Consider the following 16738-nt stretch of genomic DNA (forward strand, 5'->3'; position numbering starts at 1 on the left):
TTTCATGACTGGCGATAGTTTAAAGAAGCTACTAGACTTCCACCGGGTTCGATAAGGAGCTAGGCATTTCAAATCTGAACATATATTTTTCCATAGCTTTAATCTCGGTGACCACACAACGTTTCCAAACTCTAGACTCGGGCGTACGACGGCAACAAACAACTGCTTCATCGTTTCTGCATCTAGGAACTCGTATGAGCGTCTGATTAGTCCAAGAAGTTTGTTGGACGTGTTAGCTTGCGTTTCAACATGCTTAGAAAATTTGTGAATATCATATCTTAGAAACTTCTCTCAAGTTTCTAAGAAATGCACCGACAAATACTCCAAACCTACCAGTATTTTAGGATACCAATAAAAAATACAACAGCAGCTACTCTCTCTTCAAACCCTTGTCCAGATTTCCCTGGGCATACAATCTAAAGTGAAAATCTTCGTCCCGTTAACTCCTTCCGGCTGTGCAACTTCTTTGAAAAAATGAGACAAATTTCAAGATTAAATAAAACAGATGGAAAACCTATGTAGAAAAAATTTTCCAAAATATCTGCGACCAATGTTGGTTTAACGAAATTATCACGTAATCAACGTTGTTTTACACTGATTCAACGTAATTTGCTTGAAGGATTCATATAACAGTTATGTTTTCTATCGACCCTAGTGCTTTCTGCCGCAGACGCGGCACTCGTGCTGGAGCTCTAACAAGTAGACGAGTGCGCTAGACTCGTCGATTACCAAACCTCTCATTGAATAGAACAATGTCGTTTAATTTAGCAACGAAAATTTTCAATTAAAATGTGATAACTTCGAAATAACGTCTCAATAGAACAAATTTAGGTAGAAATACACAATGAGGTTACAAACATTCATATTGAGTCGGATGGAAATATAAATACTTACCACTCTCCAAATAAAATTGCGTAAATTGAAAATTACAAATTTACATAAAAACATGACAATAAATTGGTTTGATTGCATCGCTGGAATGAAAGAATCTCTAATGAAAATTTCCCACGCTATCCAACACTACACCTATATGATTTTTAACTAATATAGCTTGACACAATACAATGTTCTTGGCACCATTAGATAAATAAACACGATAAAATCATTTTCGTTGTCTTCGGAATTATAAAACTTTCAACTGTCATCAACGCTTTTGTCAAATACCCTAGCAACTAGAAGCACTCATAGCAAACAAAGGCTTCAATTAACTTCCAAAATGGATGGAACGAAAGAAGGAACCTGTACTTGAAAAGGTCACTTCCTGCTCCAAACTCGAGGAAGGAAAAAAACAGCGCCCTCTTGGCCGCCTTTTGCGCTGAAAGTCTTTTGAAAATGAAAGGAGGTTCCAGACTATTGGCCGGCTCGGTCATAACCTCTATTATTAACAGTACGGCGCACAGCTGAACCCAGCCAGACACGATGTCGCAACACTCATTCAAATCGACCACGAGCGCTTCTTTGCTATCTCATTGATTTTGCTATAAACATTACCCAACGGTAGCAATCTATCCCGAATATCTTCCCGAACTGCCCCTATAATTTTGTGCGAAATTGTTTGCTTTCAACGTAGCATATAGCGTTATTGGGAGCTAAGTACTTAATGTAAACAGAAGTTCAAGTAAAGTGAACGCATAACTGCTTAACCATGTTCAATCGCGATAAATTTAACACGTCTAATACAAATTAATATCATCCAAGAAATACAGATGATTTTTATGTTACCACATCGTCGTATAAAAATGACATGTGCAAGTTTTAGAACATAAGACCGTGAACTCGAGAAGCCAATCTATTTCAGGACTCTGGGCCTTATTAGGAGAAACTCTTCTATTGTATTCTGGTCTGATGTGAGGACGTACAGTTGTACACGTTTCTGAGGTAAAGAACGCGGGGAACCTCCCTTCCTTCACTCAATAAGGGGAAGTGACGCTTTTTCTCCAGATAGAAGCCACTGCAATCCCAGATATCGGTTCGAGCTCGCATTCCATAAATAAGCTGCAAATATTACGAGAAAGCAGTTGGTGTTCAGTATCCCGTTTACGCAGTCTGATGTAACGGTGATGCTGAAATTTTCCTTGTGAGCTGGGTTATTCTATCTTGGAAATTCATCGCGACTTAGTGGCATTCATCAATGGGTTTGAATCTTGCCTTCTATGAAATATAGCATTATATTCCCCGTTCTCTTACCAGACTGATTATTACCCGACTATAATAATCAGTCTGATTATTATCCGACTATAATAATCAGTCTGGGAGACGTCAATCAGGACTGAACGAGACGTCAATCAGGCGTCTCGTTCTATTAATTTTAATTAGAGTATACGATTAGATCATCTGTAATTAAGACGGTATATTTACTATAGGTGGTAGATATTGATGGAAAAATACTTTATCGTGAGTCAGCGTCTTGACATCACGTGAGCAAGACCGCACTGTAGGTGGAGGTAGAAGGCTATCAAAGGGCTGGGCACTTCAATAAAATCTCCCATTAGCTACTCGAACGTAACGATGCAACACTCGTTAAAGCAACTCCGACATAACGGTCGTAAAAGCATGTACCTTTTCTGTACCTCTCTGATGACTCTCGTGTATAATCACCTCGTATCAAGATAAATTAGTATAGAGAATATCTTACTTATTACTCAAGCAATTAGTCTACGAATCCCTGTCCTCAGGTTGAACTAATATTATTAGTCAGGTGGCGCTTACTGGCTTAATTTCCAATATCGCCTGTTGTCAATATTAGTAAAGTTATTTAAAAGGTGCCACTTTGGTTTCCAAATATGAAATATTACAGTACATTTATCCAATTATATTCACTAATGTCTTACTATCGAAACCAAACTCAAATTAATAAATTAGTTTACAGATATTGAAAAGACGTACAAAGTTCTACCACCGAGTCACCACTTAAACCGCGTTAGCAGCATATCATGGCGATAGATCAATACGTTTTCATGATCTCGTACTCACCTAATCTTTAGTATCTGCTGGCATTCGATGATAAATGTACTCCCCATCGAAACAAATTTGCATTTGCTGCTGTAGAAGTTCCATGAGTGACAGCACACATGCGTAATAAGAGCAAACGCTGAGAGGCGATGTAGAAGACTATCACATCTTGGAACGGTCACTTAATAATGGCAAGCCTATGTTTTTTTTGTTGAACTTTCGTCTGGCAAGCGGCGTCGTCCTCTAAAATAAATGACGAAATCCCAGGTGAGTACAAATACAGTAATACTAAAATATCTCTGGTCCGTTGTTTTCATCGTTGGTACGCCAATGGTTCAGGATGAAGAGCTAACGACGAATTTAATTGCGAAAACCGAATCACAGCAAATTATTTCGAAGTGACTGAAAAATTGAAAACTTTTGGTCAACCTAAAGTAGAAGGTTGCTTCAAAATCGTGTTAATTTTTCAGCCTTCCATATCGCTGATAATCGATTTAGAGAATGTTTTCTAAATCGTGGTACTAACTTTCAACGCGAAATAAAAATCAAATAAATATTTTTCTACCAGCAATACATCAATAAATTATCTATAGAAATTTATTAATTTCCCAAGTTTGCTGAATTTCGCAAGTTTGGACCAAAATTTTCTGAAACTTCCATTCACACTGATTCAGGTACTACGGCCATTCCACCATTCAATTATAGATAGTTTAATTTTGTTTTTACTAAGCGAAATAATTAGGGAATTTTTTTCTTTATTGGTCCAAATAAGTAAGCCAAGGGAACCGAAATTTGCAGAACAAAACTCCAGAGTTCCTGAACGCGGAACACACCTCTTATTCAAAACAGTTATTTTGCGCTTATCAAAAACTTGGCCTATAGGTTCCTCATTGTAGGAAATGGGACTTATTTATGCAAATACAGACCGACGTAGAGCAATGCAAGCGCCTTCAAAAAACACTCAACCTCTTCATCCTCGTCCAAATTTTTTTAAACGCCATTCAATCGACTGACTTGCAAAACTTCCCGCTTATCATCGAGCAGTTCCCTTCCGACCGCAGAATATCTTACGTGGTGCAGGCGCCAATATGGCAGTCACAATATCCTGATTATCATGGCCCTGAAACTTCCATGTCGTGCGGAAACTTGCGCAAATCTTCTGTGTTGACATCAGTAAAGAAATGAAATTTTTTTGGCAAACAGCTTTGAAAACTTGTGAAAGACACACATGCCAGAAGTTACTCCGTCTTCCCGAGTACAAAAAATGAACATGGCTGAGGAAGCAATTTCTTTTGTCAGTTAAAATGACTGCGGAAAAGCAAAGTGCGCGCAGCGCAGTTACCAAAAAGAAGATATGCAAACAAGTCATCCTTACTCTGAGGGGATGGTGGAGTAAATACACGCCTGATATGCATAACAATGTTCCAAGGCTGACAAACTTGCTTATTTAGACAAAACTGTTGGGTTTTCTGCTTCTTTCGTTTGCTGAAATGCGGCGAGGGAAACGTTATTAAGTTTTGTTCCATCTCATTTTATTTTATTTATTTATTTTGTATGCAATTGGGTTGAAGACATGTAAGGACAAAAGCACCGACCAGCTTGATCTCTATCAAGAATAGCATTTTATTTATTCCTAATAATATCCAAGTTTCGCGAACGTATGAGCGATATTTCAGAAATATTTTTTTCATTTTTTGTAAAATTAAGAACCCGAGTACCTGCAGTGTTCATTTACTATAGAAAGACCCATCAAATAATCATGAATCGGAGTGGGTTTAATATTTTTTCGTAAAACATTCTATCCCCAAAAAAAATTTTGCTAGTGATTTTCCGCTCAGGAATGTACAGGTATTTAGTGAAAATTGTAATTTTATGATGCGTTCAAATCGGTACAAATCAGAATGCAGAATTTAAATGTACCTAAAAATTTCATCCGTTCTAGAATTGAGCCTAGGTCATAAAGGAACAAGCATGAAAATAAATTTGAACCTTACAAGGAAAATAGTGTCACTTACTACGGTTTCGTTTCATCGATACTGTGAGCCGCTTTTTTCAATACAAGGAAAAAACTCCCGCCTCATTTTTTTAGTTTAGGCAAGCCATAACATGACCAACGGTCACGTCACATAATTCACACATATTAGTGTTGCATTATTATCTAATAATCTCGACCATACAACAGCAACTTTCCACCTCAATGGAAAGTTAAACGGCCAAAGTATCCAGGAGTACGTGACTATAGAGAAGTGAGCAGAGGAAAGCTCAAAATGTCTTCCGTACAAGGAAGTCGTCGAGTGGTCAGCGTTTCCGGCTCAATTATTAAGAGGACGTCTTGATGTCTCGCGGGGTGATCATGCTTGCTGGCGACAGACGGGCGCAAGGACGCTGCACTCGCAAAGCGCTGCAAACATTTGGACATTTAACATTTCCGCGTGCAGTTCCCTCTTGTGCATTTGCTTCAAGGCGTCATGTACGCTACTTCCAACAAAAATGATAGCCAGGGAACTTCCGAGTCGGTGCATTTGTTTTCAGAACTATGTATATTTAGAACTTAAAATAACTATATGTCACTTTGACGGTCTATCATTTCATCAACGGTAATGGCACACTGCACCGAAGAATGATGCGAAAATCAAACGGGTTGTGGAATTAAATAATTGTAATTGAATCAAGATATCGCGTTTTAAACAATTTAATTTCACTAGTTAAGGTTGAGCCAAGTAGTTATTATCATAAGGGGGCCGAAGAACTTTGAAAAATGGGTTAAAACGTCCAAAAATATGTGAAATTAAATGAACTATCGTACGAGTATTCAAATGATGTCGTATCGTATTCAAATGAACTATCGTACGAGTAGAAAAATTACCGCTTCTGACGAGTTTTGTCGATGCTCTTGATGATAACGGCTTAAGAACCTCCAGCACTGTTCCTCTCCCTCGACAAAACCATGAACACGGACCTAACTCCGACGAGTTATCCCTGCACGTGAACAGCCCTGTTCTTAAAACAGTGACGTTCAATACCTCAAAGCATAAAACCTGGACAGTAATCGAGAATTGTATATAGGAAAGAGTATATCAGGTCTCTTGAAAACTTAATTGCCGTTCTAAAATTTTTGACCGCTCGATCATTATAATTACAAAAAATTTCACTTTTAGTTCAATGTAATGGCTAATAAATAAAAAATGACTACATGACAACCAATATATATTGACCTTTTAGTGAACTGGATAATCTGTTGTCTATCTCCCTTAGGGGGAACTTCTGACGTCTGTGCTTGAGTGATGAACGATTCTGATTTGAGAGATATTCCTTCATGTTAGTGGTGTTTATTCATGACTTTCGGTGCGAGATAGCGAAATTGTTGAAGCGGTAGTATACTATTTGGCAATCTAACTAACTCATAAAGAATTAAATCTTTCAGAAAAAATTCTTATTCGTCTTGGTTGAGCTGAATTCAAAGCATTGCGGTGTATGATAAAGAATCTTGGGGACTCTTTGAATCGTTCTCCCTAAACTATTTAAATACGATTCAAGGTCGCAAGTGAGTTCAAGTATACCGAGAAACTATAGACGTTGGTAAAAGTATCAGCATTTCTAATTAATAAATTTCCTGCTCTCTTTACAGATATCCATCATCTATTGCCACGCCAGTCATCGTTCCATCACGTACGACCACGAATTCAGGATTTATCAGTCCCACGACTGTCTTGAGACTACGGTTTTCCAACATAGTAGAATAACAGCTTTTTTAATCCGTCCTAACTTTGGAGAGAAATTCGAAACAAACCCAAGACTACTGAACAATGCGGTTAAAGGAACTCATTGTATCAGAAAACGATTGCATGCCAAACTAAACTATTCTCAATTCTAAGCAAACTTCTTGGTTATCGGTTATAGTCATAAACAAAACTAAATATAATAAATATTTTTATGTATTGAAGCATTAATTATAGTGACATTAATTATAGTGAAGAATTGACACCTAACATGCCAGCTATTTTGTTTAATAAGAACGCTATGTGGCATTAAAACAGAATTGCCGACATGAAGCATGTGAGCTCAGCAGGTGTAGTTTGGTAGCGCCTGCAAGTTTCAAATTTCGTACCTGTTGTTGAATCATATGCTCAGAAAGTTTGTTGTTTTTTTTGCAAGTCAGCATTATACTTATACGAAATCAACTTTTTCATATACTTATACTTTCTCTTGTGCCGTGTAAATCATTAGTCTGACAACCAACCTGCATATAAATTAACCAATTGTCCACATGCATTGTAGCATTCATCGCTCATATATCTACCTAGGACTCACAGTACAAAAATAGCGTCCATAAGGACACTGTTCCTGTGGTTTATGAAAAGATGAATTTGGTCCCTAAGATATGTTGACTCTGAACCGTTCTGCAAAACTATTTTTGACATATTCCACAATCGTTGAATGAATCGTCCATTCATTGCCACAAATTCAGTGTTGTAAATGAGTTCGGGTACAACGGGAAAGCAAACAAGTCTACTAACAGTATTTCTAATAATTAAAATCAGTTTCCTATACTCATTATTATGAACTATTATCAGCCGTCACTTTCCACGCTGAAGCGCCACGTGCTTCGATGATAGGTACAACCCTACCGTCCCATTGACAGTAACGGGTTATCAAAACTAATGAATGTTAGAAACTCGATAGTTATCAATACCTTCTTCCTACATTATTAAACCATTTTGAACATAAATCCCTGACTACTGAACACCACAATGAAACTTATTGTATTAAAATGCGATTGCATGGCGAACTAAACTATGCTCACCTTAAGGCGTACAAACTTACAGTCGTCAGTATCAATACTAAATGGAACATACACGTAAATTTAATTGTTTTCTGAAGCATTAATTCTAGTGAATAAGAGGAGAAATTGGCACATGACCTCTTGTACGAGTGTCGTCGCTTGTGTAGCATTTCTTCTATCCCTCGATTGTCACTTAGTCTTACCGGCACGGCGGCACCTTTAAACTATCCTCGTTTCGAAGCATAACTTGCGGGATAGACATCAAGCGGCAAACATTTGGCATTTGTCAGATCTACTTGCCGCAAGTACTGTCCCCGTGTACAGGCACCGTTAATTAGACTCTTTTTGAGTTGCTAACGTTGACTCTTTTCTTGCTGGGTGGTTTTTCTCGCTTCGCTGGGGTGGTTTTTCTCGATTTTCGGTGTCGGTGCAAAGTAGTACCTAGCAGCTGAAGCGCCAGTAAACTATTCTACTTCCCTGTCGGTCACACTTAGTATCCACAGAATCTTTCACGGAGAGGCAAGCCCATAGAATTTACTTCATCGTTGCCGCTTTGAAAAATGTTGAATATAAAGCAATAAATTATCGGGCCTGTAGTAGTAGTAGTAGTAAAAGATTTACTAGCGCTTCAGATAGCAATCTATTTCGCGCCGGAGGTGAGGTCTTCAGCTACGTCAAAGATGTTTGGTCTCTTCCGTCTTCAAGGCTTATAGCCTGATCCATTTTAGGCGCAGGGGCTGGGCGAACTCTTACGCTCGGATATAGCCTCGGTTATCCAGGGCCCAGCGGGTTATGCGCTTGACTAGCGTTGCAAGACGGGCGCCACTCCATCCGCGCGGCGTTTAAACAGCCCCCCGCCTGCCCAGGAGTCCCTCGGCTAACCCTCGCCGTTAGTTACTATTAAAGCTGGCGGGTCGGGTCTAAGTCCCCGCCAGGGTTCGCCAATCCAAGGAAGGGTCATCGCGTGTCCATTTGAGAGCCAGGCCGTTTCCGAAAAGGGCGTTTTGCCATCTCTGTTAGTCTGGACTCTCCACCCGAGCCACCCGGCCATGATTGCATCTGAGGCCGTACAGCCTCGGGTCTCATCGAGACACGCAAGCCCCCCCCCACGACAAGGACGAGATGGCACGGGGGGGTATCGGGCCTGTATTGTCGTTGGCAAAAAATTATGTGATTATATCAAAACCAAGGTAACGCAAATGCAGATTGGGAATTTATAATTTATTTTTTACCTCACAACAAATTTCATAATTTGAAACAAAATATTTGATTTACAGCGCCATTAGTCAAGACTCAAACAACAAAGACTAAAAATAAAGGGTTAATAAAATAGAGGAAATGATGTCGTTTACTACGGTTTCGTTTGGGTCAACCTGTTGAACTGCCATCGAAGTTCTGATCCAGAGAAGATTTATTTAACGCATTTCACAAAAATATAACGAGCAGACGATGTGATTCGACCCAAGATTATAGGAACAGAATCAGTGCCAGTCAGTCAGAATATATTTGCTCTGTATTAGAAGACTTGAGTGTTACTGCAAGATGTATATTCTTTACTAACCTCTCGAATAATAGCTCTGGTTATGGAAGTCTCGCAAGCCTTCTAGTGGTAAGTGCTCGAGTTAACACTCTACCACCTGACATGAGTTACCGGAGCAATATTGTCACAAGCCTACTTGCCAAAAAGGATACGTTTTTAGTGATCGCAACATTACTTGCACTGATGGTCGCCGCCACGTACGACAACTTTAAAATGATCTCTGTCGCGTACAAACGTCTTCAGGTTGCTTCACTCAATAGTTCACGTATAATTTATTTGAAAGTAATGTTCCCGAAGAGTGACATACGTGATACGGCGGTAGAGGGTGAAGGCTGACACAATCTCCAAACAAGAAATAGGGTAAGGTAAAAAAATGTTTCACTTTCAGTGCTAATATCCGCAGATCTACATTGCAATAACCGAAGAAATTTTAACCGTAATATCATAAGGAAAGGAACTCTGAATTGGCCTCCTGTTTATTTCCACTAAGTAACTCTGACCTGCAGATTGAAACTCTATAGCTTAGATTTCTCAGAGTTTGTAAGTCCTACCGCCAATGCCGAAAACCTCGCCAACAGCACTAAAGTTGCCAAGATTCAACAGAAACGATCTATTTCTTACACAAAACTGAACCACCTCTTTCTAGGGCAACCTAAATAGTATTTTACTATTTAGGTTGCGTATTTATTTATTAATATTATTTTATTATCGCGTATACTATTTATTAATAGTATTTTACTATTGATGTGGTGATAAAACCCAACGAATAATTTTTCTGACCAGTATTACACGGTTTTTCGTGACGAACAGCGCGTTACGTGCATCGTGCAGTTTCTGCAGAGTGGCGACGGTGTGGCATTGACGGTAGAGCAGAACTTTGGGTTGGGAGTGGGGGAATTCTTTAACATTCCTGGCTATTTCTCAAGCACGAGGGTTTTGGTTCATATAGAAATGAATTCAGTAATCTGAAGTTGATAAGTCAAAATTTGTTTTGTACTAACATTCCCATTTTGATACAGGAAAACTCTATTGCAAACCAAGTACTTACAAACGCAAACCCATGCACTTAACGGTTTATTTCACCAAAAAATCCAAATACTCTCATTTATATGAATAATTCTCCTCATAACCGATAAAAAAATTTTAAAATTCAATAAAAGTGTAAAAATAAAATGTTGAGATGCAAAAAAAATATAACATGATCAGGAAAATGTACCACATACGGTACATCAGGAAATTTCAAATTAATTATGAAACGTTTCCAAATAATTGATTAGAATATCCTATGCATTAAATAATAATTATTGCTAGGGAAACCATAACATAGAATGCCTCAAAAAAACATTTTCCAGACAAATACAACAATTTCTCTGGAAAAGAAACTAGGTTTGATACTGAGACACTTTACTGGGCATAATAAAAATCTGTAAACATTTTACATTCAAATAGTACGAGTTAGGTAAAACAGCTTCAAGCTCTATGAATGAAAATAAAGAAAGGACTATAATTTTTTAAGCCTTGCAAGAATATTGATGACTTGACTGAGTGAGTGGGAGCACTTCTCGACACTGATTGGGTCAGTGATTTCGGCAAGCTCAGCGCTGAGTGTAGTCATCTTATGTGTGAGAGCTTCTATAGCCCCTTGCACCTCAGGCTGGATGTCAACACCACACATAACCCTGAAAACAAATTTTATAAATCATTTATGTAGACAAATCCATGTGAGCTTATCAATACATATCACCCATTAACATGTATATATATATATATATATATACAGAAGCTGCAAAAAATCACATGGGTATAATAGCAAGCTTATACTATGTAAGTATATATACATGACATGATTGCTAGCAAAATGTGTTAAAGTAATTATGATCTCAACACAAAAGCATATATTAGAAAAAGAATATAATTATCTCTATTTACCTATTTATTGGAACTTAAATATCTCCAGTAAACATAAATACCTATATGAATATAAAATTGAATAAACACGTTTCTTCAGATGCCCAGCCCTCAGTAGGTACTATGAATCAAGACTTGTAAGCTTTCAACCTAACAGGCAGCATTTGTCACTAAACCACAATGTTTTATTTCAAAACTTATTAAAAAAAACAGAGAAGCAACAAACATAAATTTTCTCGAATTTTCAGCACTATAAATTTGGATCATACCATTAAATTCATAAAAGGTATGAATACAGGAGCCATAGGAAATTTACCAAATGAAATCAATACGGTTACAGACTAGTGATATAAACAGAAACTTTTGCTGAAGTTAATGGTCAATAACAAAACATGGCAAAATGATATGCTAAAATATGCAGATATTATTGCTGTATATTTTACATAGCTATATATATATCTACAAAAAAATACAACAAAAATAATAATAATCATTTCCAATTATCATACGTTTGCAACCACTGTAGTCTGGATTTTGCATTACAAAATTCTATAAATAACTGGCAGGCAAACATAGGTCTTTGATTACTTAAGCTAAAGACATTCATAATCAAGTTTTTATATAATTTAGCATAACAGGTGAAGAAAGCTTGAATTGCACTTACAGTCTGTTGGAAGAAATCTTTGGGCATGGATCAACATGTAACTGCTGCTCCACTTTTATCTCATCACAATTATCATCTGAAAATATAAAACACATGGTAGAACCTTCCGTGTTGAATAACTTTAGGGATTGTTTTTTGAGGAGAGGAAAAATAAGAAACATCCCAATTCATTTTATAGGCAGATAAAGAAGCACACTTTGAAGAAACTCTTCAAGATAATCATTGGAGGGCAGGAGTACTACACACAAAAAGTTACATGTATAACATTTCTTCACCCATGCAAAGGAAATAGCTGAAGGTGTCTATAACCTTTCATAGACTTGGGCAATGACAATGAAGGAAATAATATGACAACGCCAGATGCTATAATCTAACATTGATTCTTTATGCAGAAAAATAAAGTTAACATATGCAATAATTTTGAAATGAAGATTAATATAACAATAATCTAGGAAAAAAATTGCATGTACCTAATGAATGTTTATAATAAGATTAGCAAGAATTTGATGCCTCAACTTCAAGTCTCAATTCAGCACATATTAAAACATTGAACATTAAACAAACATTGAACATCACATGCAGAGTAAATTGCTTGAATTACATTTGCAGAAAATGAGCTGTATATCAGCAATTTACCTTCAGTCCCTGGACTAGTATATAACGTAATGCTTTCCAAGTTATTTGGAGAAGCCTTCTGCAGGTTCAGCTTGTGTTTCTGTCCTTTACTGTGCTTGAAGATGTCATCCTTCTTACAGCGCAGCCGCTTGTTGCACACCAGGCACTGAACAAAGTTGCTGCCATCACTTGCTGGTTCCACCCAAGCTGAAATCAGAAGTTGCACTTAATGACACTCATATAGTGGCATAAAAAACTCAATAAAATGCCTAATTCAGTATGCTTTCCAATGATAGCATAATCAATACTAGGTATTTTTTAAAATAATAAGTTCTCACTTACATTGGCTTAGTTCATAATACCAGCAATCACAAATTTCTTCATTTACTTGGAAAAATGCTAGATGTTTTGCTAGATGAGAAATGCTTATATAATGTCAAATCTATAGGCTTTTAACTCAAGTGAACTTGAAGTGTATTATGTGTCAACATTTTAGGCACACTAACATCAAAATCTCTAAGTATATTAACCTATCGTAATTCAAAAATTATGCTGCATTCTATAAAAATGTATTCAGTCACAAAAATAATAGAAGAATAGTGTCAAAACAACGATTACCCTGATGCACATGGCACGGTGATTGAGCTGTATGCATACACATAGGGTTCTGTATGCATACACAGAACCCTAAGGATTAGCACCTGTTGGAACTTAATTGAATTTCTTAATAAAAACAATTCCATAAAAATATGGTAATCATATAATAAAAACCGGAAATTATTTATTCCAGAGCTAATATTTTCAATGCTATAATAAATTATAACAATGGTTTTCTTTCCTTCTAATGTTTCAGAATCAATTACAGCCAAGTTAGCCAACTACTAATATGACAAATTGAGAAATAAAGATCAAAGTTGATATTAATCCCCTTCCCATACCTAATGTTTTAACCTTATAAACACTTTAAAAAAATAAAATACTTTAAAAAAAACTTTTTTAAAAAAACACGTTTTTCTTGTGGACTGAAAAGTAAAAAATTAATTATGGCTTGCCCCAAAAAACGTGTGTCGGGCAGATTTATGATTAAAACGAAAAGAACACAACAAACGAATTTTGGAAATTTGATGGTGCATGTACAGCCCAACCCACGTTTTTTGGGGCGAGCCATAATTTATTTTTTACTTTTCAGTCCACAAGAAAAACGTGTTTTTTTTTAAAGTTTTTTTTTAAAGTATTTTATTTTCTACTTTTTAGTCCACAAGAAAAACGATTAAGATTTGATTAAGTATAACTTGACGTACATATTGATACGCAGCGTTAGCGCCTGCTCGTCTATAACGTGGGCGCCCGCACGCCATAGTGTATATATACTATATATATACTTTACTCAATTAAGCTAATTTAGGTCTCTAATTGCTAGTTTTTATGATTGTATCTGAAATTGTTAGTCGAAAATAGCCTGCATGCCAAATTTCAGATCTCTAGAGCAATCAGAAGTGAGCTAATTTTCGTTGTCAATGTTAACAACAAACAAACAAACAAACAAACGTGAAGCTAAGCTAAGAAAAACATGTTAATGAAGCTATTAATTTTTCATGTATATACATAACAAAAATTCTACATTATCAGCAAATGGATTTGCTTGTTAAGTTGTTGCAGTCTTTCTTAGACATCTTCACAATTAGTGCATATTTTAGTCAATAAACATTATATATACATAGAACCTCTGACTTCAGAAATAAGTTCAAAGTTCCAATGGCAGGGAGGCTCAGTGGTTACAGTTCAGGGCACCATGATTGGCGCAGAGAGGCACAGATTTGATCCCAACTCTATGCTACTGGTCAGAATTGGCAAGGAGGCCAGGTGGTTAAGCACAGCAGAATTGTAGCAGCCAGTTGCAAATTCGAAACTGCAAAATACTGTGAATGTTTTGCAATGTTAAGAATCAGCAATCGGCCTATTGCCTACAAAATAATGAAACCACTATTATTATGACACCGCTGTGGTGGTGCAGTGGTAAGATTATTACAATAGTTTTAATTGGCTTGAGAAAAATTAACAGCATGAAAATTAATTCATAGTTAAACATTTTTTTACCTGGAAAATTAATAACCTAGTGGTTAAGGAAATCAGATACAGCTTGAAAATTTGATAATATTGCACAAATAATATAAATAATAGCGGTTTCAGCGTTATTAGGCCGTAGGCCTGTTGGCTGTTGCCGATTCTTAACATCGCAGAACATTCACAGCTCATTGCGGTCTCGAACTCGCAACTCACTGCTACAATTCTGCTATGCTTAACCACCCGGCCTCCTCGCCGATTCTGACCAGAAACTGGCGCACAGAGCTGGGATCAAACCCGCGTCTCTCTGAGCCAATTTTGATACTCTGAACTGTAACCACTGGGCCACCCTGCCCAGTGGTTACATATTTGCCCACAAGATTTTGGGCAAATTTTGCCAAATATTTAAAATTGGCTTTGGCCACACTAATTTGTTCAATGATAAATAAGATATTAATGCATTTATTAATCATAGTTTTTGAAAGTTTTCAGTTAGAATGGAATAGAATAGAAGCGTCGGCACTGAAGAAATAGGCCCATTGCCTATTTCTATAAAAGTGTTCAATTGTCAACACTCAACACTACAATAGTTTTAAAATGAAATTTTTTTGAAAACTCTGCCCATTTCCATTAGCAGATGATTAGCTAGCCTAGGTATTCCAGTTTCCAGATTGAGATAGGCAAATAGGTAGATGAATCTTGTTTCTAAATTCTAATTGTTTACAAAAATGTACCTACAATCAACTGAATCAAGCAGTGATAACCTAAAGTGATAAAAAAAATATGTCAATTTTGTCTAGGTTCACAAGATTTCAATAGAAACTCAGAATTTTCCAATTTTATAATTATAGAAATGTTTTTCTTTATCCATAATAAATTCATGCTGTATTTTTGTCATTATTACTATTGTATCAATATTCGAATTATTCTACAAAATAATTTGTCAGAGTTAATAATTAAATATCAACTTACGAAAAAGTTTTCTCCAGGATTCTTTAAAGCGCTGTGTCCACGTATAAGTTTTACTTCTCTGCTTGAAATATTGCGTGCTAATTTTTTCGGTTCTTATCGTGTTCATTCTGCTAAATTATGGTACGAAGATAATTGAAGTCCAACAGAAAACTTAAGATAATCGTTTTAAAATCATCAAAATGATATCGTAGCCATCATAAAAATGACTTTATTGACTGCTCATTTGACATAGTTGGTAAAATTTCCTAGGGGCTGAAAATGTTCAACATTAAATGTTAATTCATGTCCGACTTGTATCAGTGGAAAAATCCGCATTTAAAAACCGGAATCGTTTATCAATATAAATGCCTACATATTTTTTCTACTAGTGCAAAAAAAATAATCAAAATATGAAACTGACATCGATTTAAAAAGAAAAAGTGTAATTGCAAAGTCACCACTTCTAATTGGTTTACACAAGCTGAAATAAGCCACCGTCAATACTACAGCCGTATTCTTACAACTTCTGCCATGCACTAAAAAAATGCAATAGTATTATGTACATTCGGGTGTGCGCTTCATTTATCTGTTCTTTTATACGTTTTATTAAAAAAAAAGGGTTCAGCATAATGCAAAGTATAGCATGAATTCTAAAAAAACTAAAATTGCTATCCCGCGAACTTTCGAATGCCGCAATATCGACTTATAGAAATGTCGGCATTGAATAGGCTCATGGCCTGTTGCAGATTCTTGAACTTTTCTTGACTTGATTCACAAGGGATCTGTCCTTTGGAACCCGATGTTTCCATAACTGACGAATGATTGAGATAGCTGCTGGACTTACTGCCTGGTCCGTAATTTGCTAGGCATTTCAAGACTGAACATATGCTCCTGCATAGCATTGTCTAGTCTGTTTTTGAAGGCGTTCATACTCGGAGCGTCAACATTTTTTTGAATGATTTCTAAGATGCCTGGTCCGTAATTTGCTAGGCATTTCAAGACTGAACATATGCTCCTGCATAGCATTGTCTAGTCTGTTTTTGAAGGCGTTCATACTCGGAGCGTCAACTATGCTATCAGGGAGGCTGTTCCACATGTCGGTGACTCGAAGCGAGAAGAAATGTTGTCGCATGGATGTGTTACAACCCAGTTTTTTTTGTCTATAGCCGCGGCCACTGGTGTTGGTTCTTGTTTCAAATTCTAGTAATCATTCTGGGACCTTGTATAAGCCACTAGTATACTTCAACGAGTTCCCCACGCA

General features: G+C 36.7%; 1 protein-coding gene across 1 annotated transcript; it reads right to left on the reverse strand.

Annotated features, from left to right (window-relative positions):
* Window positions 1-10662: 10662 nt before the first annotated feature.
* On the reverse strand, window positions 10663-15861 carry LOC108665042. The gene is made up of 4 exons (XM_018151761.2): window positions 15499-15861; window positions 12484-12669; window positions 11848-11923; window positions 10663-10954 (listed from the first exon to the last, which is right to left on the reverse strand). The coding sequence occupies exons 1-4, from the start codon at window positions 15602-15604 to the stop codon at window positions 10777-10779; spliced, it is 546 nt and encodes a 181-aa protein (XP_018007250.1). The 5' UTR covers window positions 15605-15861; the 3' UTR covers window positions 10663-10776.
* Window positions 15862-16738: the final 877 nt, after the last annotated feature.

This window comes from Hyalella azteca, unplaced genomic scaffold, assembly GCF_000764305.2.
Source record: "Hyalella azteca isolate HAZT.00-mixed unplaced genomic scaffold, Hazt_2.0.2 contig13225, whole genome shotgun sequence".
In the NCBI taxonomy this organism is placed as follows: domain Eukaryota; kingdom Metazoa; phylum Arthropoda; class Malacostraca; order Amphipoda; family Hyalellidae; genus Hyalella; species Hyalella azteca.

Excerpts from the sequence above, each read along its gene's own strand:
- LOC108665042 (XM_018151761.2), bottom strand. The coding sequence starts at position 15,604 with ATGAACACGATAAGAACCGAAAAAATTAGCACGCAATATTTCAAGCAG. Across the intron at positions 11,924-12,483 it reads TACTAGTCCAGGGACTGAAG|ATGATAATTGTGATGAGATA; the intron begins GTAAATTGCTGA and ends TTATATTTTCAG. Across the intron at positions 10,955-11,847 it reads AAGATTTCTTCCAACAGACT|GGTTATGTGTGGTGTTGACA; the intron begins GTAAGTGCAATT and ends ATTTGTTTTCAG.